General features: G+C 37.0%; 2 protein-coding genes across 6 annotated transcripts; one reads left to right on the top strand and one right to left on the bottom strand.

The window, feature by feature from the left end:
- Positions 1-90: 90 nt before the first annotated feature.
- LOC139936669 (fibropellin-3-like) lies at positions 91-6,557 on the top strand. Of its 2 annotated transcripts, none has more exons than XM_071931539.1 (4): positions 91-514; positions 2,741-2,866; positions 3,728-4,114; positions 5,340-6,068. In XM_071931539.1, the coding sequence occupies exons 1-4, from the start codon at positions 442-444 to the stop codon at positions 5,456-5,458; spliced, it is 705 nt and encodes a 234-aa protein (XP_071787640.1). In that variant the 5' UTR covers positions 91-441; the 3' UTR covers positions 5,459-6,068. The 2 variants fall into 2 exon arrangements, with proteins under 2 accessions (XP_071787640.1, XP_071787639.1); XM_071931538.1 differs by having other exon boundaries at positions 107-514; positions 5,953-6,557.
- A 134-nt stretch (positions 6,558-6,691) lies between these two features.
- On the bottom strand, positions 6,692-25,935 carry LOC139936660 (protein FAM114A2-like). Of its 4 annotated transcripts, XM_071931526.1 has the most exons (14): positions 25,805-25,929; positions 23,093-23,181; positions 22,678-22,706; positions 20,288-21,195; positions 19,314-19,520; positions 17,316-17,545; positions 16,302-16,407; positions 15,411-15,578; positions 14,300-14,385; positions 13,183-13,257; positions 12,297-12,442; positions 11,404-11,539; positions 10,368-10,495; positions 6,692-8,823 (listed from the first exon to the last, which is right to left on the bottom strand). In XM_071931526.1, exons 4-13 carry the CDS (start codon positions 21,174-21,176, stop codon positions 10,385-10,387), a joined length of 2,154 nt encoding a protein of 717 aa, XP_071787627.1. In that variant the 5' UTR covers positions 21,177-21,195; positions 22,678-22,706; positions 23,093-23,181; positions 25,805-25,929; the 3' UTR covers positions 6,692-8,823; positions 10,368-10,384. The 4 variants fall into 4 exon arrangements, with proteins under 4 accessions (XP_071787627.1, XP_071787626.1, XP_071787625.1 ...); XM_071931525.1 differs by lacking the exon at positions 22,678-22,706 and having other exon boundaries at positions 23,136-23,181; XM_071931524.1 differs by lacking the exons at positions 22,678-22,706; positions 23,093-23,181 and having other exon boundaries at positions 25,805-25,935.
- Positions 25,936-26,089: the final 154 nt, after the last annotated feature.

Genomic DNA, 26,089 nt, shown 5'->3' with positions numbered 1-26,089 from the left:
GGCCAGGGCCTATTCATACAAACCTCACGCAACATTAAACCCAACATCTGTGAAGGTTGAAAACTATTATTATTAAAATGACTGAGTCATGAACAATGCCCGAGGTAGGTTCAAACAAACAGGTATGGTCCTCACTCTATTGATTTACATATCAAAACAGATGACGTGAGTTTTTTTTAACCATGATATTGTAAATCGAGGACACCAACAATGGGTCATGCCTATGATATAAAAGCTTGGATTTATTTGAGAAAATTAGTTCTAGAACACCAAGAGGTTGTTTGGACAGCACACGGAAGTTTGCCAAAGATTGGATGAAAAAATTGTTTATCGCACTCATGACTAGTAAGGCCTAACTACAGTTCAAAAGGACAGAACCCAATACCAAGACAGTATATTCATAAGAAGACTAAATCGAAAGCTTGAGCACGAGTCTTCAATATGCATCCCATGAAACCTGTTGCCGTATTTTCGTTACTGCTTGCATTGCTTGTAGCTGGAGCTAATGGAGAAGGTATGTGGAGAAATTTAATAAAAAATAATTTTGTGTGGTGTTTAAAACTGTATCGTTACAAATGTGTTAATATTTCAATAAGTTTGATTAGTTTGGGCTTAACATTTTAATATACATCTTTAATTTGATATAACTGTATATTGTTAGTTAGACAAAACAAATTTAAAACACACACATATCAGAAACTACTTTGTCATATTGTTATCAATTTAGCTTTGTTGATTCAAATGAACACAAGATTGCTTTCAATTATGGTGGAATTATTTTAAGGCACTGGACACATTTTGGTATCGACAAAAAACAAATATTAGCATACAAATTGACTTGGTAAAAAGCAACGGAGAGCAGTTGATGGTATAAACATTGTTAGAAACAGCTCCCTCTGAAGTAACAGAGTTTTTGAGAAAGATATAATTTCTCACTCAAATAATAAAATACTTGAGCAGAAGCCTTTAACTATGCAGCTGAAAGCACACAAATTTGTGGAACAAGTGTTTTCTTTCTTTCATTATTTTCTTCCAACTTTGATGACCAATTAAACCCACATTTTTACAGATTTTGTATTTTATGCCTATGTTGGGATATATTAAGGGAGAATACTGGTCTTTGACCAATTGCCAAAGGTGTCCAGTGCCTTTAAAGGGTAGAAAGATGTTTTAAAAGAAGAATATAATGATCAACACAAACAAGCCTCAAAATTGCAATGTTTTCCTTTTAATTTGCGAACTAACACGATCGACCATTTTAAGGAATCAAAAACTTGAATCAACAAAATTGCGCGCTGTGTAAGTTTACGATGTATAAGAAAAACCATGCAATTTCCAGACATTTTTGGGTGCATCATTATATTCTACTTTAAAAACAAGTTTTATAACAATAGGTTTTAAAGGCTTTTCATAGACCAATTCGCCCGATCCAACTTGTTCTGTTAAGTCGGTGATAGTTTTAATAAACAATATAAACTGCGCCAATAAAGTATCTAAACACTTACAAATGGTCAGATATATCGGAACCTGAAATAGTATGCCAAAAAATAATTATTCATTTCTATTCACCGTTAATTTCTGCACATTTTGACACATCTTATGTTGCGCTACAATGTTGTTTGGTGGATTTATGGGCACTTGAGTGGCTTAAGGTCGAATTTCAAAAGTTGCAAAAGCCCCTATTCAAGCTAAATCGTTGTATTGTGACGAGTAAGATCAGCGTTTCTTTTGCCCGCCCTTTATAAATGATTTGTCGCGTTTTGGTTAAATTGGTTGCGATGAACATCAGCAATAATTGTCAGTAACCAAGCAAAGGGGGTCAAAGATGGGAGGCATACAACAAAATGGGTTAAGAGCCAGAATCCCTGATTATGGTAAGACAGGGAAAGGTGTTTCAAGATAACAGGAAAGATAGCTCAACTGACCAAAGAGGAAAGAGGACGGATCGTTGGTTTGATAGAAGCCGGTATGTCGATTCGAGCTGCAGCTCATCAAGTTGGAACGTCACCAGCGACGGTCAGTAAAATGGTGGAATGGCTACCAAGCTCAGGGAAATGTGGACAACCTGCCAAGGAGTGGCCGCCCGAGTGTGACTTCTGCAGCAGAAGAAAGTGAACAAGTCCATCAAGCCTGACACCACTCTCAAGGGATTGCGACGCATCCTGATCAGGAAATGGCAGGGGATTGACCAGGTACAGATCAGATGTCTCGTTTGGAGTATGAGAAGACGACTCATGCCGTTAACAGTTATGGAGGACACACCAAGTATTGAGGACAGGATATCAGCAGTTTTAGAGTTAAAGATACGGCCATAAATTTCATGGTCAAGTAAACGAAACGGGTTTGTGTCTTTTGTCTTGATTTTGTCTGTGTGTGAGGCTTGTGTGAGTTCCCTTCTGGAATTGGGGTGAATAGGGGCTTTTGCAACTTTTGAAATTCGACCTTAAGCCACTCAAGTGCCCATAAATCCACCAAACAACATCGTAGCGCAACACAAGATGTGTCAAAATATGCAGAAATTAACGGTGAATAGAAATGAATAATTATTCTGTCGCATACTAATTCAGGTTCCGATAAATCTGACTATTTGTAAGTGTTTAGATACTTTATTGGCCCAGTTTATTAGGAATTATTGCCTTGTCATAAATGGAGCAAACTCAGTCACACCCAAATAATCACATGTAATAAATATTTCACCTTGGATTGGCCGATTATAAAATGAAATCTTTGTCACTTTCAGAATGTGAAACTAACAGATGTCCTGGAAATGAACGATGTTTGACGAGGGATGTCCCTGGTCTACCTAACTATGTGTGTGAATGTACCCAGACCGGCTATATGGGCTATAACTGTGAAGCAACATCAAGTATGTATTCTCAATCTTTCATCCACATTATTCTTTGTATGGATTTCATCAAATGGAATATTTGAAACACCTGGTAAATTAAGTTTGTTGATCAAATGTGGTTTCAAAAGTTACTTTTTGACAAAGAGAAACATTCATTTTGGAAGAAAATTTTTTATTTGTTGATTGTGATATGTTTCCCCTTCTGATTTATCAGCATTTTATTATACTGATTTTAATTCACTTTTGATTGATACAGATATGAAAGTGCAGTAAGGGACCTTATAGCACTGAGCTCATGATAATAAAATGCAATTTATTTTGGTTTTACCCTAATACCGATGCGTTAGCACTCTAAATTCAGTACTTTCCCAATTCTGTGGAAAAAATCACAAGCAAAATACTTGGCTGGGATTCGAACCCATGACACTGCTCTAGAATTATAAAGGTTGTGGGTTTGAATCCCACATGAGTCATATGCCTGTGATTTTTTTTCTACAGAACTTGGAAAAAAACTAAGTATACAGTGCTATCACACATCTGTGTAAGGGTAAAACCAAAAATATTATTCCGTATCCCCAATGCAAAATTCACATAGTATAGTATTTAACACACAAAAATGAAAAATTCTTACTCTTTCGGCACAACTGTATAAACGGACAAAATAACCCTTAAACAAAACTAAAAGTCTTTAGTTATTTTCTTGCAATAAGTTATAGCTCTACATCACTATGTTTTGTTCTACTTGTTATTGAACGAAAGTCCAAGTTTACATTTTGTTTTTAGAGTTTTGCTCTCAGTTAAGATCTAGGTAAGAAAGTCTCCTGAGTATATTGTAAGGAATACATTTTCATTTTGTTCATTTGGTGATTTTTCCTACAGATACCAAAACTATTAACACATGTTACGGAGATCAATGCAAAACAGGAAACTTCTCATCTCCAAACTATTTCACAACTGGCTACACAAATGGTGAAGACTCATTGTATCTTATTTACATCCCACGAGCAACAGAGATTCGCTTCACATTTGCAAGTACTTTTCAAATTGAAAGAAACGCTGATGAGCTGTACGTTGGAGAAGGACTTGTAATCCCTTACTTTTCTCTGGCATTGAATAATATCCCCCCTCACCAGTACTTCTTTGATGGATTTGGAGCTCCGAGTCCATTTAGTGTCTACAATGATACAGTCTGGATGTACTTCACTACTGATAGAGGTGGAGGAACATATCAGGGCTTCCAGATATTCTGGAATGCTACTGTAGCAGGTATGTCTGGCTTAAGCATTTAAAAAATAAAACAAGCTATTTAACAAGACAACAACAAATTCTGTACTTTAAAGGCACTGGACACCTTTGGCAATTGTCAAAGATCGGTATTCTTACTTGGTGTATCCCAACATACACATCAAGTCTGTGAAAAGTGCAAGAGAAAACAAAAAACAAAAACACCCTTATTGCTGGATTCTTTGTAGTGTATGTGCTTTTAGATGCTTAATAAAGCTTTAAGTGTTAAGTCTTTTACATTAAAATATTCAAGTGAGAAATTACCTCTTTCTCAAAAACTACATTTACTTCAGAGGGAGCCGTTTCTCAAAATGATTTCTACTTTAACAGTTCTCCGTTGCTTGTCACCAAGTAAGTTTTTATGGTAGTAATTATTTTTAGTAATTTTCAACAGTGTCCGGTGCCTTTAAGGTTGCTTTTCTATCTTGCCTCCCAATCTCCCACCTGCCTCTAATATACTTGCTATTCCGATGAATCACAAACCCTTATACAGAATACAAAACTTACCACCCACAATTGAACAATGAAATGAACAATGATCAAACAATGGAATACAAAACAAACAAATTGAATTGAATTGAATAATAACAAAATCCCATGAGTCAAGTGATAGTCACTTTATAGATAGATTACACATGACATCATTGGCCACCATCTTTGATCTTTTTCGTTGGCCGAGAGTTATGCAAAGCGCATGCAGGCGTGCACTTTTCCGTTGTTTATCATCAAATCTATGTGCAATAAGATTTGCCCCAAAAGTTTGAGTACTTTGATAAAATTGTATGTGTTAGACACTGCTTTACTATTGCAATATAAAGAAAATAGCAGATTAATATGTAGTTTCTTTGTACAAATCCTGTACTTCCAACTAATATCATGAATTTAAATCTTCATAACTGTTAGACTTTCTCTAGGCTCAGTATTATAAGATGAACACACAATGTATAAATTGGTGCTGTCCACTCCCATATGTACTCAATGATGACTAATTGATCTCCAATGCACAGCATTTTCACTTCATTGTTGAATAATTACAAAAAAAACACGTTATTTTGATAAGTTACTGCATTATTTTGATAATGAATAAAGCTTTCATTTTGTCTTTTGTTGTTCTTTCTTTATCATGTTGTCCTACTGTCTCCTTGCGTGGGTGCACTTCAATACCTCATCCTGTTTTTCTTTCACAATGACATTTTCCTGATAATAGATCCACCAACAACAATACCAATGACTACTGAATCTGTAGCAAGTTCAAATGTTTCCCAAAGTGGATTTATTGCAACACTGATTGTATCTGTTATTCTTGCCATCTCATCTGGCTTCTAATAAAATATGTCACTGAACTAAAGGCAAGTCATTCACTTGACCTTTCTCGGAAAATGAGCTGCAGCAAAACAAATCTTATGAGCAAATGCACAGCAATAACAATCTTTTTGAAAAATAGAATCCATGCTATGTTGAATTGTCCATTTTGATTGATTCAACTTTCCAGCTAACTGTCAAAGGCTCAAGCTGCTTATCAATTCAAAATCTGTAAATAATTTATGCAACCTTAACACTTGCTTCTTCATGTCATTGCTTATCTTCCTGATATCTCCTTGCCTACATGCTCTTTCTCTTGCCTTTTCCACCTCGTCTTTCTATCATCTACATCTGCAAATGCAGGGTTCCAATAACAGCCAATGGTCAGTCAAAGCCATCTAACAGTAAATGCAGGCAACCAACAAGTTCAACATCATATCTACCTACAACAGCTTATGCCAGCCAGCCAGCCAATTACAATCATCATGCAGCTTTATAATTTATGGTTATGTTCACAGCTCCCCCAACTGCAGCACCTACAGCAGCACCCACTGCAGCAAACACAGGAACACCAAAGGAAACACCTACAACAATAGCACCTATAGATCCACTCCAAGGCGGGGTGGATAGTGGATCCTCTGCACCTCAAACAAGCTTTATTGTAAGGATGGCCTTTGCAGTTTGTACTTCCTTTATCAGTTTAATCATTACACGGCCTTTTTAAGGTCAACACCAGATGATAGGTCTGATACTACGCCCCCTGGTCATTGCTTTGGTGCCCTTGAAATTATCCAGTACTACTTTACAATTTCCTCATAGGGTGCCCTTTACCAAGGAGAAAATGCCCCACAGGTGGTGCCCTTGCCATTTCAAAAACGAAATACAGGCCTGAAATGGTTCGAGTTTATCAGCGTAATTTTTGAAAAAGAATACAAACACTTTAGAAACACAAGGCTTTAATACAAAATATTACTTGTTGTATATTGGCTAAAAATGCTTGCTTTTCAATTGTACAGTGAGAAAGTTCAATAACTATGCTTAGGAGCAACTAAACTTTTGCACACAATATTTTACAAATGCTGAAGTTTCAGGAGAACAAGTTTGTTTTCCTCAAAGAGCATAACAAGGTTTTTGTCCCGACTATAGTTTACTGTGTCCATCCAGGAAATATTGTGAATCTTGCCATAGACATTAGAACAAGATACAACATTGTGGATTTAATAACATCGTCTAACACAAAGGACTAAGTTCTCAATGTTTGGTTTTTTTTACAAATTAATCCGCTTTATAAATAAAAACATTTTGTTGGGGATCATTAAAATGTCTTTGTAAATGCAATGTATTTATGGGCATAGCTGTGCTTTTGCTAAATTCTATTTTTAATATCGCTGGGCGATTTTTTTTCTTGATATTTATAACTGTGTTTTAACAGCAGAATAAAAAAATAGACAAAATTGTAGCAAACAAAGCTATTGAATTTCGCTCTGTGTAATTGCATGTTTGTTTCTGTCGTAATTTTAGTAATTTTTCTGTCATGCAAATGAACCTGGTGCCTTTTAATCAACTTGACATGATAGATATTGTATATTTTATCAGGAAATCTTTTGGGGAAAGCAACTCACATGAAGCCAACCATATTCAGTACTTAATATTTTTATTGTCTAAAGTTCAAAAATAACCTAGTAAATGAGAAATCCTTATGTGAAGGGATCTGTTTTATTTCAATAATCTTCTCAATATTTCCATCACTACTTCTACTACTTTTCATGTATTTTATAGGCCTATAATTGTATTTACTTTTAATGCAAAAAAATAAATATCTGACACATGTTTCGCTTTCAGCTGGATTCTATAAATAAATAATATTTCTATTTTGAGTGTTTTTGTGAATTGCCGATATTACAGTTTGGATATAATCAAAGTGGCTAGTATACACATAATGAATGTTTATGAGTGCAATGGTTTGAATATTATGTTCATGAGTTGAAAGATGGAATGTTCTATTCAACGAGGCAGAGCCGAGTTGAATGGAACATTCCAGCTTTCAGCTCATGAACATATTCGCACCATTGCACGAATGAAAAACATTCATTATTTGTTTTATATAACATCCAAGTAGATCTTTGTCATTTTGATTGAAAGATACAACTTTCAAAACAAACAGCGTTGGCCTACAATTTTTAATTGTAGAAGCCGAATACTAATAATGCCTTGCAGTACACTGCTGCGTTACCAAAGACACGCGCACGCAGTGCTTTTTTGTTCCATCCGAAAAGTACCATTGCACGCTGGCAGCGTGCAATGGTACGTTTCGGATGGACTGAAAAACCACGGTGAGTGACTCAGCGTGCAATGGTACTTTTATTTGCTATCACGTGACGGACAATCCTCCAATCAAATGGCAAGGATCTGCTTGGGTGTTATATAAAATCAGTAATTCTACTAACTTCTATCTGTCAGTTTTAAAGGTCATACTGCTAAGGAGAATGGATGAGAAAGTGTTGATTCATGAAATGTACAAGTCAAACACTTTAGAGTCTATTCTCTGACTTAAACTATTTCCCCTGAATTCAATTGAATATATAATATTTTCACTGAAATGGGTTTCTTAATAATAAGTGTAGATTCTGAAAATTACTCATGCGTACATATTCATAGTCAATGCATAACTACAAGTAAACATTCATCTAAATTGAAGTACTTTGTCAAACAGTGATTTGTCACCTTTTATATTTGCAAAATTGATAGGCTTACTTAATGCTTGCAACACTATCGAGTAAAAAGTCTGCTCAGTTTACAAGTGTGTTACTGGAGTGTTTTTTTTTTAACTGGAGAATGTTTTTGTAAATTGAAATTTTTTTTAGCTCTGTTTTGTTGCAACTCATGTTATCTTTCAATTTGGAAAGACAGTCATATTCAGGCTGAACAAATCTACTCTAAAAAAAAAGTGACATTTGTAAAAAATAATCTACACTTTGATCAACCGAGTGACATCACAGAAATAGCGTAAGTCCACTTATTAGATTACTTACTAGATTAATACATTATAAACTTGTACTCTTATTTATCCTGCATTTATTCTGACAACACATACATGATCATACTTCTAAAAACCTAGACGTTTTTTTTTTTAAATGTACAATGACATGCAAACTACTCCTTAAAAAATTTGCCTTTTCATTTCCTGAAGTATGAATGCTCCATATGTGTATTGGATTTACTCAATGAGTTGAAGTAAAGTTTCAAACCAGTAAGAATGTCTAGACATTGAGGTTATTCATGCATTGTGGGATGACAATCATGTCAAATTTTTACAACATAGTTGACTATGTAATAATAATAAAAATAATAATATTGAAGTCTTAAAGCGCAAAATATCCACCAAAGCGCTGTAACAAAAAGAAGAGAAAAACAAAAGGGAAAGGAACCAAAAAGACAAATTTAGTTTAGAAGAACTATCATTTTGACATGAGATGTGTTTTATAAGGATTTTTGAATCAGTGAATATTATTTGAGGTTTTAAAGTGTAGGGGGTAGCTGATTCAAGAGATGTGCTGCAATGGAAAATGATATCTCCCCCGGTGCGATGACAAGTTTTCTTTCTTGAAGATGGTATTTATTTCCGAATTGAATGTTGCGTGATGGTTTATAGATGTTGTATTTGTAAGCTAGTGACTATACACTGCAGTCAAATATAACCTCTACAAACATCAAGGTTTTCTCTCACTCATTGTGTCCTTCATTTATATTGAAGCAAAGCTATTATCAACAGCATCTAGACTGCTATAGCTATGTAATGCCAAAGTTAACATACTACTTTAGTGTAAATGGTTAATAAATTTGTTTGCAATTTGAACCTTTCAAGTTAGTTTTTTGCAATTTATTGTTTATTCATAAATACCCCAGACAGTTTCTCTACTCCTATTGGTGGAGAGCGCGTGGGGATGTTTAAACCTTTGATAATGACCAGCTGGAGCTGTTTATAACAAGCTGGCTTCCGCGTGTCGGGGGCGCAAGATTATCACGCGGAATGCAATTCATAGCTGTAGTAACAGCGGGTAATCTAAGCGTGCGCGCGCATAATCTAACACACAACCCATGCACATCGAACAGATTCTTCACAAAGTTTTGGGGAAAAAATATTTCAAACCTCGAATTTTCAATTGTTAAAGTGTCTACAACTGTATTTTTTAACGTTTTTTAACAAAAGGGCATTTATGAATGAGAAAAAAAGAGTAGTGACTCATTCTTAAACGTCCGTTTAAAACCTTGCAGGGTCGTTGTCATGCGGCCTTTATCACACGGCCGCCGACCCTGCCGGCTTTAAACGGCAGTTGAAGAAGTCGTCGCTACCCCCATTTATTCCCTTAGTGAAACACTGAGAGACCTCTAAGAGACCAATTATAGTAGTCAACTTGCGGGTGCAACCTTGCATACAACTCTTTTGGGAGGAGTGATTGTTCTGAAAAGAACCTGTGTGGTCTCAACAAACTCATCCTGCCTTCATCCTCTTGTGATGTCATTTGAACAGAGGCTAACCTTCATTGAAAGATTCATTTTATATCTAGCCTATCCACACTCTCTCCTTATCATTTCCTAAAGAAAGATTCTTGAAGAAGTTTTTCTCTGCTACAAACTGGCTCCTTTAATGGCATTTATTTGGGACAGGTCTATTCAGTATAAACTACAGAGCCAAATTCCAAAAAGCCTGTAAGCACAAACAAAATTGCTAAGCACAGAGAAATATTGCTTAGCAGAAACTGGTAGCAGAAACTGGTTAACAGCCAAATCCATAAAGTTTTCATTGTTGTGACTGGTGCCCAACCCATTTTTTTGCTCCGCTTATAAATTTGATGAGCAGTATTTTCTGCTTAACAGCTTTATGAAATTGGGTCCAGCCTGTTACTTTCGTGATTGTGAGTGATTCACTTACCTTGCCTCATTCTAGATTCATGAAGTAGCCTCCAGTAATGATTCTTGTCTCCTCTCAATGCTAACCATCTGAAGAACTGGAAGGACCAGCTGGAATGCATCCTGGATGTAGGATGTACTATTAGATGCCTATAAAAGTCAAATACATACACAAATAAGTAAAAACAAAACAAATCACTGCCTGTGATGTTTTTTTTCACAGGATTCGGGAAAGTACTGAGTATACAGTGCTAAAACACACATCGGTGTATGGGTAAAAACCAAAATTAGTATTCTTTATCCTCGATGCAAATTGACATCTATTATATATCGTTGCGGTACCCGCTGCCAAAACATTGGATTCGAACTGCCTCTAGCTACCGGGCAATCTTGGTAGTCTAGTTGGTAAGACACTGCTCTAGAATTGCAAGGGTCGTGGGTTCGTGGGTTTGAATCCCACTCGAGTAACATGCCCAGAACTACAATCCCAGCCATATCTCGTTGGGCCCCCCTGCCCCATTTCAATGTTGGTTCTCATTGTTGCATGGTCTTCTTCTGCGTTCCAGTCAACATTGAGCTTGGGGGATGTTAATTGTCAGGGGAAGTGGACAGGGGGAGGCCCAAGTATTTTGGACGGGATTGTAGGAGTCAAAATTCCTCAAACTCAATGGTCTCATATCCTTTAAAATCTGATTAAGCATGATACTTTCAAACATCAGTGTACACACACAGCATTTTTTGTTTACACCACAACAACGGGTTTTGTACTGTTAACTGCCAATTCCTGTCTTGAGTAGAAGTTAATGTTGTAACACTTTTTGGGAGGTGTACATAACGGTGATATAAAAATTATGGAATTCTGGCTTTCTTTCCCTTTTTGAAATAATCATGTAAAAAGGAACGTGTGCATACAGCGTTGTTAATAATATACTCTCACCTCAAGACTTATTTTTCCAGTACAAAACTGAGGTGTGAAAATAAAAGACGCATACAGGAATATTGTATATGGGTTGCTAGGGTATGAACAAAGAAAGAGAGGTCAAGAACATTGAACTGACCTCTAGGTAGATGTTTGTGATGAGAGGATTAACATCTTCTGAGTTCTCATCCTCTTGATTGGTTGCTTCCCGATTCAAACATTCACCAAAGTTATTGGCCAAGTTACTGACCTCTGCAGCTAGGACACTAGTCAACCTAAGAAAAGGACATCAACAATAATGAGTAACATTAACACCATTACTAAACCAAAACATCTGATTTGAATAACAAAACATGAAGTTGTTTGTTTCACAGAAATAGCCAAAATATCTGTTTGGTTTGCGCTAACACCATGTGTGTATCTACTTCCTAGGTATATTATGTTCCACCACGGTAGTAGAATCTTCTCAGCTGTAGTAAAATATAAAGCAAGACAAGTTCTCAAAAAAAAACATAATCTATAAGATACAAACATGGTTTTACCACAAACAACATATATATTGGTACCTCACCATGCAGTGCCTCATTCCCATACTAGCAAAAAAAAAAACCTGTAAAGACAGTTGGCTTTTACTTAATGGGAATAATTGGAAGTTACAGATACGGAAATAATGACATGGATAGCTCCCTCTATAGTTGTTATCTAAAATGCATCCATTTGACATCACGGTCATGGTTTTGACATCAACTTGGGCCAATAGTTTTAACTGTGCCTTTCATAGCCTTTCAATGTTTCCATACTAACTGCATTTCCAGATACCACAGAAAATTAAACTTGCCCGAGCAATTTGTTGAAATACATTTATTTATTTATTTCTAACCAACAAGTGCATTGCAGACTAAATAATTCTGTTATAAAAGTAAGTTTTCTCCCTTTGAATTCTGAGAGAATTATAACTCTTATATTCAGCCCACCTTTACTTCTATTCCCTATAATAGACTTTGTACAACCCTAGAAATAACCATCTCTTACTTTGAGAGGCTAGTTGCTCGTTGAACAGAACTCTTCCCTTGTTCTTTATCCTGAGGTAGAAGCATCAGCTCCGATGCCTTGTGAAATTGCTCTATCACTCTGGATGTGAATTCAGCAAATACCTCCATAGCTTTAATGTGCAACTCCTAAACACACAGCAACACAAAACTTGCAATTAATACAATATCCTTTTACTCACTAGCAGGACTGGAACTATACAAAGCCATATTTTTTATTTATTTATCAAAGTTGCTAGACACACAAGGCACTTACAGGTGTGGGCTTCTACTATTTTGTTTCCCCTGTGTGCCTCTTGGACAATTTCTTATAGATTTAAAGGCACAGGGGTCAATTCCACAAACAGTTAGGACTAGTCCTAACTTAGGACTAGTCCTAGGAGACATACAATTGCATGAATAGTCCTAAGTTAGAACGAGTAAATGGTCCTAACTCGAGATAAGACTAGTCCTAACTCTTTGTGAAATCCACCCCTGGACACCTTTGATAGTTGTCAAAGACCATTATTCTCACTTGGTAAATGCCAACATGTGCATAAAATAACAAACTTGTGGAAATTTGGGCTCATGGGTCATCAAAGTTACAAGAGAATAATGTACACACAAAAAACACCCTTGAGGCACAAATTTGTGTGCTTTCAGAAGCATAGAAGGGGCTTCAGGGGCTTCTCAAAAACTGTGTTTCTTGAAAACTACGTCACTTCAGAGGGAGCCGTTTCTCACAATGTGTTATACTATCAACAGCTCTCTGCTTGTTACCAAGTAAGTTTTTATGCTCATAATTATTTTGAGTAATTACCAATCACCAAAAGTTTAAAATATTTGATTTTTCTAGAATTTGCTTGAACAGAATACAGTCAAGTACTGACCTTTATTTCTTGTTTCTGACCAGCTTCCTGTTTTGACTTGCATTCTGCTAACCAATCATGAGCCGCCTTCTGGACCTAAAGGAAAATATTCAACATTATAAATGTGTTTCTTGATAATATACATTAAATACTCCAGATGAAGCTTACACAAACAAAATCAAGTAAACATTTACAAAGCGTTCAGCTAAATTCCTTATTGAATTTGAGAAAGTGTCTTACAAGTATTCTAGCCATGTCAAGTGTCTTATTAAAACAGCATTTTTTTAGACACAGAGAATAAGATTCAATCAAAATCTACCGTTGGGTGATTTTGATTGGAAGCAGACTCACTAGGTTTTATTCCCACTGCAATTCAGAATGCTAACATTCAGGGCAAATAGTCACGTCTGCTGCAACCTAGTGTTCAAACATCTCAAATAAATTCATACCTTTTGATTCTATTAAAAAATAGCATCTCTAGAAACAACAAACATTTTCAAAGACATATGTAACATTTGCAGAGAGCATAAGGAGAAAATGATATTCCTTGTTCCTTGTTCTATGATTAAAGGAATCAATATGTGGTGAAGAGGTTTTCAACTAGTGGTTTAATCCCAACGAGGCCTGGTTTTTGACATTTTTACCGAGACGAAGTTGAGGCCAGGCCTCGGCGGGTTTAAACCACGAGTTGAAAACCGATTCAACACACTTTGATTCCCATTCATAAATACCCGTCAGTCAGAAAAATTAACACTTTTTGGTCAAAATAAATGCAAAATTTTTAATTGTTGGAATGATTTCTGTCAACACAACACCCCTCCAGCTATATGAAATGGTAACGCCCTCCGCCGCCCTCGGGTAAACAACTCCTTATAAGGGAATGCTGTGCGCGTCGCGCATATCACGTGATGTGGCACAACTGTTTCAGCCATTGCTCTCGACCAATAGGAATAAAGAAACTGTCTTATAAGAACAGGTGCAAGCTCGCGTGTCACGCTTACGTTTCATAAATTTCTACTGGTCATAAATAAAGGTTTATACACACCCACGTGACGTGCTCTCCACCAATAGGAAACTGTCTGAGGTATTTATGAATTGAGGTTTAATGACATTTGATGTTTGGAGTGAAGGATCTTACCCGTTGTAGTTTGTCGGGAGTAGATGCTATAGTCACACCAAACAGATGTTCAGTTATTGCATTCACAAAGTCTTGCTCACTCCCTTCTGTAAATCAGTCCATTAAGAAGAACAAATCATGTCAAAGTCAAATATCAGAATAAACACTAATCATAAAGACTTTATTATCTGTAAATCTAACATTTTCCTTTCAGTATCTCAAAATATTATGTCTTCTTAATCAGAAGCTTAAACTCGTCAGAATTGTTTAAAACATTTCCTTCAAAGATTTATTTCTCAATAAAGCATTTAGCAGCAAAATAATTTAATAACGAAAGTAATTCTTGGGGTACTATCTGTCACCATCAATGGAACTATAACAGCAATGAAATACAAATAAGGAATATCAATGAGTGCAATGGTTCCAACATTTTCATGAGTTGAAAGACGGATGTTCCTTTCAATGAGGCAGAGCAGAGTTTAATGGAACATTCCATCTTTCAAAGGATGAAAATATTCTCACTGTTGCACGAATGGAAAACATTAATTATTTGCTTTAATATGTAACATCCAAGTAGACTTTGGTCATTTTGATTGGAGGATACAACTTTAAAAAAAAACAAATGAACAATATTTAATTGTGACATTACACCCATTTCCTTTTTGGGTACGGCTTGTTTGGGGTCAATAGTGATGACGTGCGTTCTGTACTGCTGCGTATTTTGGCCGCCTTAATGTAATATGTGCCTTGCAAACTGTACTGCTGCATTATCAAAGACACGTGCAGGCAGTGATGTGGTACGCACATATCAAATGAATGGAAAAATGCATGATGAATGGAATGAAAAATGCACAATTAATGAAATAACATGCAATTGTCCCTTATTTCCAATCACAATACTGACAATCCTCCAATCAAACTGCAAGAATCTGCTTGGGTGTTATATCATACTATCTGTCATGACAACATCATAAGTACTAACTGTCATGACAACATCATTAGTGCTATCTATCATGACAACATCATAAGTACTATCTGTCATGACAACATCATAAGTACTATCTGTCATGACAACATCATCAGTACTATCTGTCATGACAACATCATTAGTATTATCTGTCAAGGTACTCACCCGGCTGGTCCTCTGACTCCAGATCCTCCAACTGGAATGCATCCCTGATCTCAATTAATTCAGTCTTCAAACTCTGAAGGTTATCACCACTGAGCGTACTCAATGACCCTTGAACTTTACTTTCACTCTGATTACTAATCATCTCTAGTGCTTCAAGGTGTGCCAGACCTGAACAGTGGAATAAAGACAGCATTCTAACAATGATAATAATAATAAGCTGGCATTATATAGCTCCTTTTCCATAAAGAGCAAAGGGCTTGGATGTCTCCAACACAGATCAAATAAACATCAAAGATGGACCAAGGTTGACAGGAATTCAAACTAAGGATGTGGTACAGCAAACAGCAACAATATAAAGAAGATTTCTTAACTGTCTTTGACTTCACTCAGAAATTGTACTCTGTATAAAAGTAAAACTTATCACCGACCTTTTCAGAATATCAAACTTAACAGAAACTGAAACAATTATAGAACATGTACTTGATTACAAAATGAGTGACTTGTACATACCAGGCAAGATACTGGTCGCATGGAAAATTGTATATCTTGTGTCATTAATTCAACATAAATTCAAGAATTATCCAAACAAAAGCTGAACAGGATTGGAGATGAGCTAACTTTCTTCCTATCAAAGTTGATAAAAATCAGAGAGTGCAGTCTCCGTAAAATATCTTATTTGAAGTTTTGTACAAATCATACTTGCAGGAAATCCAGACTCTCTAGCTCTTTTGTAAACATGTGATGTCACAGATTACATGGTGGTCTGTATTCTGACATCTAACAACAATTGTGGCTTATGACATGAATATTTCACAAACTAACTTCAAGAAATGTCTTTAAACCAGATATGAAAAAAACTCCAGTGTAATTTTGTATAAACTATGGTCTTACCCTGGAACTGATCAAAAAGGAATCCAAAGTGCGCCCTCTGTCGCTCTTTTTCTTCCTCTTCCAAAAGGGCAACTGTCTCAGCTTCCTTCTTGGCATCTCGTAATATCTGAAATTAAAACTTGGCGTTAAATAACGAGCTAAACACTCATCCACGAGTTGAGCGTCATGATTTATGGGCATCAGAAAACAATATGCTTATAAACCCAGAAAAATGTTTTTCTATGGACATTACTCCATTCCCTGTGAGCCACTTCAAGTGAAGTCCTCAAAATACTTGCTATTAATTAAGGTGGCCAAAACCTGAAATGGGACATGTTGACATTATCTGTAAAGCCAGTTGACGGTTATTTATGCTTACTATAGAAGGTTTGGACCAGCAATCAAAGACCTCGTAGGGGGACGGGGGAGCGGCACCTAACAAGCAGCTCCATTTTCTCAGGACATGCATCCATCCTCAATTAAATTATGACAAACTGAATAAAACATGCCTTAAAATTTTACAAACGGGGACATTAATTTTTCATTCAAACCTAGCGGCATCTACACCTCTTTTGGTACCCCCCCCAACAAACACATTACTTTCTTTGTAGTTCAATAAACTGAATAAAACACCCCTTAAAAGTTTTGGCATTGGGACATTAATTTTATTTTAAACCTTGCGGCATCTACACCTCTTTTGTTACACTGATTTCTCGGTGTGATCTGATGATGTCATCGCAACTTTACTGTCGTCACGTGGTCCTTGTGTTACGAATCACCCTCTTGCACTATGATCAGATCATCAACAGTGCAAATTTATGTGTAGCAGGTATTCAGGTGTTCTAACTGCCCAGTTTACCTGTCTAGCGGGACCCCCAGTACAGGCATTTGCACAACTAAAAAATATTGCAAAAACGCGTACAAGTGCGCGAACGGGGGATAATGAACGGGATGGGAACTAATAAGCGTTAGCATTGATTCTTTGCTTATGGTAAGCAGAACCATCAAATTAGGCCCAGGATGTAACCAACTTACCTCTGACAACCTTCCCCTTTCTCCACCAGCATTTCCCTGCCTCCTTATTGCTTCACTATCTCCCTCCTGGAGTACATCCATCGTTTTACGTCCGATGGTCTCTAAAGCATCTAAGCCTCCAGTAACTGTCTTACCAACAACATTGGTTATAGCTGAAGCTCCAAATGAGAAGAATCCCTTCACACTAGATGAAGAGTGTGCCTCTGACTGGCCTTCAACAATCTCGCCTTCTGTTCAAATAATGAAGTTCACTAATTAGAAAATAAACATTAAAACACATCAGTAGAAATCACCCATCAGTAGAAAAAACATGCTGTTGTGTAACAAATGAGGAAGCAGTATATGAAACAAACATTATTATGCCACAATTTTAATTGAAATTAATTGATAGGCTTCAATCATCTTTAAGCAATGAAGAATGCAATTTCTGATTTTCTATATTACGCTGCATCAGAAAACTTGGTTGAGTAAATTTTAAATGATTTGGGGTTTAACAAAGAAAAATTTACTAAAGTTGGACTCGAACTTAAGACATCTGGATTAACGAGCCGGCGGTCTACCAACTGAGCTATCAAGCCCAATGTTTGTTTGGATTGCTAGTCGTTGGTCCGAGTTCCACTCTGGTCAATTTTTCGTTGTTCAATCCCAAATCATTTAAAATTTACACAGTCAGTTTCCCATGCGGTTTATAATATTTGCTGAATAAATTTGAAGTTACAAGTCCAAATAGATAATTCTTTAAAGCATCACAGCTCCCTGTGTCATTAAAAGATCCATCTCCGCCCATCTCCGCCCTAACAGGTACCCATTTACCCCTAGATAAAAAGAAGCAATTATAGAAGAGTATCTTGCTCAAGAACACGACCAAATGTCATGACCAGGATTCAAACACTCAACCCTGATGATGAGGCACTAGAACTTAAGTTTGAAGTAGGGTGTCGTGGCCGAGCAAATAAGAGCACCAAACTCAAGCTCTTGTGATTCTGTTCAGCAGAGTGTGGGTTTGGGAGTCGTGACACTTGCGTCCCTGAGCAAGACACTTAATGCTTCTCTCCACCCATAGTTAAATGGGTACCTGTAAAGGCAGAGATGGTTCTTGTACTGGATGTAGCCAAGTAGCGCATATTTGTTGCACAGGCTTTTGTACTCCCTAGGTTGCTGAGATGGTTTAAGGAATGATTTAAGCCCCAGTGACCAGGGTTTGATTTCACAAAGAGATAGGACTAGTCCTAACTTAGGACTAGTCCTAGGAGATATTAAAAAGGCACGGCTAGTTCTAAGTTAGGACGAGTAACTCATCCTAAGTAGGATTTGAAACTTTGCATGGTGGAAATACGATATGGAAAGGTTTGCGGTAACACCATGTAATGACTATCTCTAATGAGTGTGGGTGGTTCTGAAAAGAACCGTTGGTTTCAACTCGATGTTTCCATCAGTATGCTCTGATCGTCTTCTGAGCATACTGATCGAAACGTCGAGTTGAAACCAACGGTTCTTTTCAGAACCACCCCAACTCATTAGAGATAGTCATTACATGGTGTTACCGCAAACCTTTCCATAACTCATCCTAAGTAGAGATAAGACATGTCTTAACTCTTTGTGAAATCCACCCCTGGAGTAATAATGTTGGAAGCGCTTTGAGACGCCCTTTGGGTGGGAAAAATGCTTCACAAAAACTGGTTATGATCATTATTAATATACTGCTCAACCATGACATGCTCATTGTTGGTGCTTTTAAAGTGTAACGTACGTAAAAGAACCCAGTGCACTTATCGAAAAAAGAAGGGGTTTGCCCCTGTGTTTCTGGTTTGATTGGCTGCATATTGCGCCACAGCACCCTGTGCTTTAGCACCATAGATGTTAAAGGAGTTAGCCTCATAATTCAAATGTAGTCTCACACACCTTGCAAGAAATACTGAAAGTTGAAGTGCATTAAGCATCACTGAGTGACGGATATGAGTGCTATAAGAAGCTGCTAATGTTTTATAATTATCATACCTTGTTGTTTAACATCTTCATTCTGATCTTTCATTTCTCCATCTTCTTTCTTCTCTTCATCTACTGTCTCCTCTTCATTCTTGTCTCCTTCTCCTTCAGACTTTACAACAAATTGCTGTTCTTTCAGTTCTTGTTCTGACAATGTTTCTGGTTTAGGCACACCAAGAGATGTTTCAACATTCTCAATAACTGAGCTCAGGCTGTGACCTGGTAAAAAGAGTTTCAAAATCACTACATTTTCCAGTTAAGAGCTACAGTAACTTACATTTGTGTAAAGTGTCTTTTCTTGAAAGCAAAACTTGCTGTCCCGGATATCCAGCGATGCAGTGCGATCCAAGTGCAAGTATTTACATAAAAAGGCGATCAGCAAAGGAGATAAACAAATGTAATTCAACAGATATTCAGCTTAGACCAAACACGACTTTTGTATACTGATCCCTTTTAGATGAAAACCCCTCCACCTCCTCTAATCTTTCTCCAAATAAACATCAAGCTCGTTTACAAAAAGTAACATTTGATGAAGAAAAAAATACAAAATCTTAGCATGTTTTTTTGCAATATTAACCCTTTCATGCACCATTTATTTTAGCAATAAATTGATAATATGGCTATATAAATTGTTTTTGAGATCACAATAGCCCCCTCAATAGTCCTTTTTCCCGTTCTTTAAACTGTGTGGTTATGCGATCTTGATTTTTTTTTTTACACAACTATTATTTTTTTAAAGGGATTTAAACCGATCGCTAACAACCGGTCAGCGCTTGAACGAGATAATGAAACTTTTTCCAGAAGACGATCAGAGCATACTGAGCGAAACGTCAAGTTGAAACCAACGGTTCTTTTCAGAACCACCCAACTCATTAGAGATAGTCATTACATGGTGTTACAGCAAACCTTTCTATATAGAGATAAAACAAATAAAATTTGCACAAAATAACATTTGGTCATTATAATAATATATGTGTGACACATACCAACTTTAGAGACTGATGAGACAAGAGATGAGCCCCATCCTCCCCATCCCCAACCTCCACTGGATTTCTTCTCATCTGGTTTCTCTCCAGTCAGCCTACTTAAAGCTCCTGCCATAGATACCTCAGCCTCTTCAGAAGAACTGCCTGCTGCTGTTTCATCAGATTTCACCGTTTTATCAGATGATAAAGGAACATCCTCAACATTTCTTTCAATCTGATCTCCTGACTCTAATAATTTCTTTTCATTTTCCTGAGAACCATCATTCTCTTCTTGCAAATCTTCAGTATCTGTTCTCATTTGAGCATCTTCAGCATCTTCTTGTTTAGCATCTTGCTGTGATTTAATGTCCTCTCTTGACTGATCTTCATCAGCTTGCTCTTCCAAATTGGCAGATTGTACTTTGTGTTGTTCAGAACTTTCTGTTATGGTTTCTTTGACAGCTGGGGGTTTACTGTCATCAATGGTCCGAGATTCACTCTCTACTGTTTCTGTTTTTGTTTCCTCACTCATTGTTTCTTCAGAGGGTTTTGATTGTTCCTTGTTATCTGTTTCTGTCTGAGTTTCCTCCTGTTTTGGCAGTGTAGGCTTCTCCGGTGAAGTCTCAACAGAGACAGCTGGACTAACTGGTTTAGAAACTTCACTTTTGGCCTCTTTACCTTCTTGTACAGATGTTTGTTTTTTCTTCCCCTTCTTTCCTTTTGATTTCTTAGACTTTCCAGTGTTTTGAGGTTCCTTCTTGGAAGTTGCAGTATTTGAAGCACTTGCAGTAGATGGATTTGATTGTGATGTAGATTTTCCTCCTTGGTCACTTGAAGGTGGGGCACTGTCTACTGTTTTACTTTCTTCATCTGCACTGTGAAAGGCATCATCGCTGTCAAGTTCTGCCATCTTGCCAATACCTTGGTTTCTGGAGTAAGTGGAAAGGAAAATACAATCAATCAGTTAGGGTGTAAGCTAGATTTGCAGAAATTGACAGATTAGCTACAAATTAGCTACAAATATATGGCCAGATTCGGAGATGATCGCTAGCTAGATCAAGAGGTACTGAAAATTGGTTTTTGATTTGAGCGAAACACTGAACATTTGCGCATGCAGACAGCCTTTCCAAAAGTAGCAATACACGTTATGATGTCACCCCCAGAAAAAAAAGAGGGAAAACAAATTTGCTCATTGGAGAGACTGGAGACTTGCTCCCTATTTGATGCATACATATGTTATCATGCATAAGCGACATAGGCAGTGTTCTGACTATGTTCTGACACTGTTTGTTTCTTTACGGTGATTTCAGCATGCTTTGTGTGGGTTGTCAAGTACAGGTTCTGGATGTGAATTTTATAGTCTCCAAAGCATCCCAATGGAAAAATCACACCAACTTTTTTTGTAGAGAAGACAATGAAAAAATTTCAGTTTTAGACGTGGGAGGTAAAACCCTAATAGGGATTACCCCAAGCAGTAGGGACTGATAAGCTCAATCAACATGGAAGGCTTCAGTCGTGGGTATCGAACCGAGGTCCACACCGATGAAATGCAGAGACAGAAATCACTGAGCCAACCTGATTACCCAAGTTCTTATTATTAAAGTAACACCCAGAACTTGATTAACAACGTTATTTATTTACATGAATTAGGCCAATCTAAAACCAGTTTTTTAGCACGAAAATGGGGGGGGGGGGGATTGTTTAATATCGAGCAATATATTTTATGTAAAATTTTGGGAAATCAAAGTGTGCATTTCCCCCCACGGAGTTGGATTGTAAGGGTTGAACGATGTATGCATGATATGCCATGGATGGATGCGTGACAATAGTTGAATCAAGGATAGGCCTAGGCTGTATTAGATTGAGTGGGTTTTTTTTTTGGGGGGGGGGAAGGGGTGCATGATGTACCCCTGAATTTAAACATGGATTGCAAGTGGACATGGTTGGAGGTGTAAATGTTTTAGGGATTTTACATTTTACATACGATAGTCTCACAGACAGTCAAAGTTACATGTGTTTTTTAATGACTGCTGTGTCTCTTTTAAGAATGATGTACTAGTTATTGTTTTGTTTTGGGGTATTTTTATTTTTTTATTTTATTCAGTCAGCAAGCATTTACACAAGATAACAAAATAGCCATTTCAAGGAATTAATTAACATAAAACAAATTGTAAATAAATGTTACTTAGAGCAAGGGAAATATAAAAATTATGTTAAATGTCTCATAGGCGTTGCCAGTTAAGATTGCGGATGTCGGGCTTATCTCTCATTTGTGCAATCCTAAATTAATACTCTCAATTAACATAGCACTTTTTTATGAAGCAATTTTTATGGTGATGTCTATGGTGCTGACATAGATGTTTTGGTTATGACTGTTAGTGTAATGTTATGTTGCTTTGCATAATGTGTACCTTGCTCGATGGAAATCAATGGAGCTTAAAGGAACACGTTGCCTTGGATCGGACGAGTTGGTCAAAACAAAAGCGTTTGTAACCGTTTTTTATAAAATGCATATGGGTAGAAAGATGTTGTAAAAGTAGAATACAATGATCCACACAAGTTTGCCTCGAAATTGCGTGGTTTTCCTTCTACTATGCGAACTAACACGTTCGGCCATTTATGGGAGTCAAAATTTTGACCCCCATAAATCACCGACGTGTTAGTCGACGAGGTAAACGGAAAACCACGCAATTTCGAGGCATGTTTGTGTGGATCATTGTATTCTACTTTTACAACATCTTTCTACCCATATGCATTTTATAAAAAACGGTTACAAACGCTTTTCAAAGACCAACTCGACCGATCCAAGGCAACGTGTTCCTTTAACAGTCACCCCTGCATATGAGAAAAACTTCTTTTTTTTTTTTACCTGCACCAGGGATTCCAATGCTACAAGTCTTCATTTTACCACAAATCTGTTAATTTAAAAATAAGTTATTTTGGTATTGGTGCTGTACATGTACACTAACATGATAGATAATATTGATTTGTTTCTGTAGACAATTTTACAAAATTTTATTGAAAATGCATTATGATGACTTTTAAAAAAGGTGGGAATTGGCTTTATTAAGAGGGCTGTATTTTTTGCAGAGGGCTGCTTTAAACAAATACTACTAGGCCAACTCTAACGGAGATTTTCCATAGAAAACTACAATAATACATGTACATAAAAAGAATGTGCACTATATAATTCCAGTAGAGAATTTGTTCGTCTGTACAACATTTGAGAGGGGGCAAAAGGAGGCCTAAACACATGCAAAATATAATTCTTCGATCGCAAGCTCAAAGCTAATAAGTAGCTGCGATATTCCATTATTCGAACAGATGTAGAAAAAAAAGATTTATAAGCAGTACTCATTAAATATAACATAGGTTTATTTTCATAATCCTGTTAGAATTTACCTGTACCTGTGTACTTAGCTGGCTCGTATTTGGGCTTCATTTGTACCTCCGTCGGTGGGGTTGCTAAGTAAAGCTGGGTCGCAGCTGCATCTAATTTTCGTTTGAAACTTTTTTAAAAACGTGATTACACGGCCCAATGACCATGGAGAATATGAATGTGGAAGTGTATTGAGTATGTTATGCCCTTCCTCTTGATTTAAATGTCTAGAAAGCTAAAATAAGCATTATCGCTAGATCAGACACCTTCCCCCCCCCCCCACCAAATATAGCCATACTGCAAATTTTGCAACTTCTGCAATAAATCTAAAAATTAAAGTTGTTCAAGTGAAATATACTTCAAACCTGCATGGAAAAAGGAAATAAGAAAATTCCATCCAAGCACAGAAATGACTCATTATTGAGCCTCAACAGCTGTCATATTTTGTCAAAACGTAGGCCTATACTACATAGTCAAACCTCCTATCATCATGGTTCTCCTAAATCTAGCGTAGGATTAAAGATGAAACAATCTACACCCATCTTTGATATTCTCTTCCGAGATCTCCGACTCCAAAACAAAGTTTCTTAAATTCTTGACCTCATTGACAAAGGCGAAAGGTTTTTGATACTCGAGTAGCAAGGGAAAAAGCAGACATGTTCCAATACCTTGCTCAAGATTCTGCACACCCAGAGTTTGTATTTTGGTGGTGCAGTAAGGGTGAAACTATGAGCTATTATACAAATATTGACTGCTTCGAGTGCTATGGTTAAAACTATGACTCCCGAGGTGATCCCCTGAGCGTTCTATTTTCCCGAGGCGAAGCCAAGGGAAAATAGAACGGTCCAGGGAGCACCGAGGGAGTCATAGTTTTAACCATTGCACGAGTGAAAGGCGTCAATATTTGTTTTATAACACCCCAAACATTTCTAAATACTGTACTATTAAGTTACAGACCTGAATGCTTCAATCCACGGACAACGCGAATACAAATTGCGAAAACTTTTACTGTGCTGCATGTAGTGTCATGTAATCCGAAATGGTTACAGACTATTAATTTATAATCCTCGTACACGCAACGGACGTCTGGGTACTGCACGCCGTGTGCTAGTCTTTCGGACTAGCGCACAGCAAACCGCTGCACTATCACACGGCCGTCGTCTAGCAAAACTAAGACATACCATGTGACGCTCTCTAAACTAATGAAAAGACAGAATATTGGTAAGGGATGTTATAAAAATGAATACACACACGCACACAAAAGATTTTGAGAATAAGGTCGCTGGGATTTTGCACTGCTCCTGTTAAAGATACTTACACAGTTACACCAACATGACATTCAATGGAGAAAGTCCACATCCATGCCAATATTGGAAATTACTCTTGTTAAGTTTTGTTTGTGTCCTTGCTTTCAGAGATAGTTTTTTTAATAGGGGTAGGCCCATGAATGGGTTTTGCAAAAGAGGGCATAATACTAATTCAGAATAGAATCAACCAATCCTGAACGTTCTATTGACGTTAGGCCTACTTTATTTAGCATGTTTAGATGAGTACCCCTAGAACTATTTCGGTTTCGTTTCGCTTTCATTTCCCAATACGGGAGACGATGGCGGAACAAAACCAAAATAGTTAGGAGTAGTTGAGTAGGTAAGCCGACAAACTTTTTTGTAAGACTAAGAGATTGGGAAAAAAACAACGGAAAAGGATCCGTATGGCGCCACCACTTTTTCATTCAATATGAAATAATATAGTATCTAATTTACCTCAATGAGATATCCCTTTTTGTAAAAACGAGTGATAAAGTGGTGGCGCCATACAGAAAGTTATCCAAAACAACGACAACACAAATTCAAGTCGTTTGCTTTACTTCTTCAGCAAACAGTCATTTTGTTACTTTCAAGTTTTAGAAAGCAATGTCATGTCATGAATGTTGTTGAACTCAACCAAACAACATCTTCACACATTTCACGAACCTCCCTTCATCAACTGTTCAAAGAAAGTTCAATTCACTAAATAAAGTTAAAGTATCATTTCATTACTTAGTCAGGGAGAGGGCAGGCCAAGTGAAATAGGCTACAACAAATGTTCTTTTGCACTTTCATTTTCAAATTATAAATAACCATTACGAGCATATGCAGGTTTTATTTCTTGAGACTTACCTTCAACCGTCAATAATCTTTGGAATAGTTGTTATTTCGTTGGCTTGTTTCTGCAAAAATAGCTGTCAAACCATTCGCCACGTCAACACGAACACATTGTACAAAATTTCACGGACAACCGAACACCAAAGTCACAAGTGCAAAAGTGACAAGTTTTCAAACGAAACAGTTATTGGTTCCGACCGCGAATACGCACCCCTTATCATCAATAACCGTCAACACGTGTATTGACGGTCAATAGTACGACCCTACCTCCATAGGACCTACTACTTATACCGTCAATGC

This window comes from Asterias amurensis, chromosome 4, assembly GCF_032118995.1.
Source record: "Asterias amurensis chromosome 4, ASM3211899v1".
NCBI classification, from domain to species: Eukaryota; Metazoa; Echinodermata; class Asteroidea; order Forcipulatida; family Asteriidae; genus Asterias; species Asterias amurensis.
Note: the sequence above shows the minus strand (reverse complement) of the source record. Positions and strands in the feature narration are given on the sequence as shown.

Excerpts from the sequence above, each read along its gene's own strand:
- LOC139936669 (XM_071931538.1), top strand. The coding sequence starts at position 442 with ATGCATCCCATGAAACCTGTTGCCGTATTTTCGTTACTGCTTGCATTG. Across the intron at positions 515-2,740 it reads AGCTGGAGCTAATGGAGAAG|AATGTGAAACTAACAGATGT; the intron begins GTATGTGGAGAA and ends TGTCACTTTCAG. Across the intron at positions 2,867-3,727 it reads TAACTGTGAAGCAACATCAA|ATACCAAAACTATTAACACA; the intron begins GTATGTATTCTC and ends TTTTTCCTACAG.
- LOC139936660 (XM_071931524.1), bottom strand. The coding sequence starts at position 21,176 with ATGGCAGAACTTGACAGCGATGATGCCTTTCACAGTGCAGATGAAGAA. Across the intron at positions 15,579-16,301 it reads CCTTTTTGATCAGTTCCAGG|GTCTGGCACACCTTGAAGCA; the intron begins GTAAGACCATAG and ends TCCACTGTTCAG. Across the intron at positions 11,540-12,296 it reads CGAGCAACTAGCCTCTCAAA|GTTGACTAGTGTCCTAGCTG; the intron begins GTAAGAGATGGT and ends TCCTTTTCTTAG.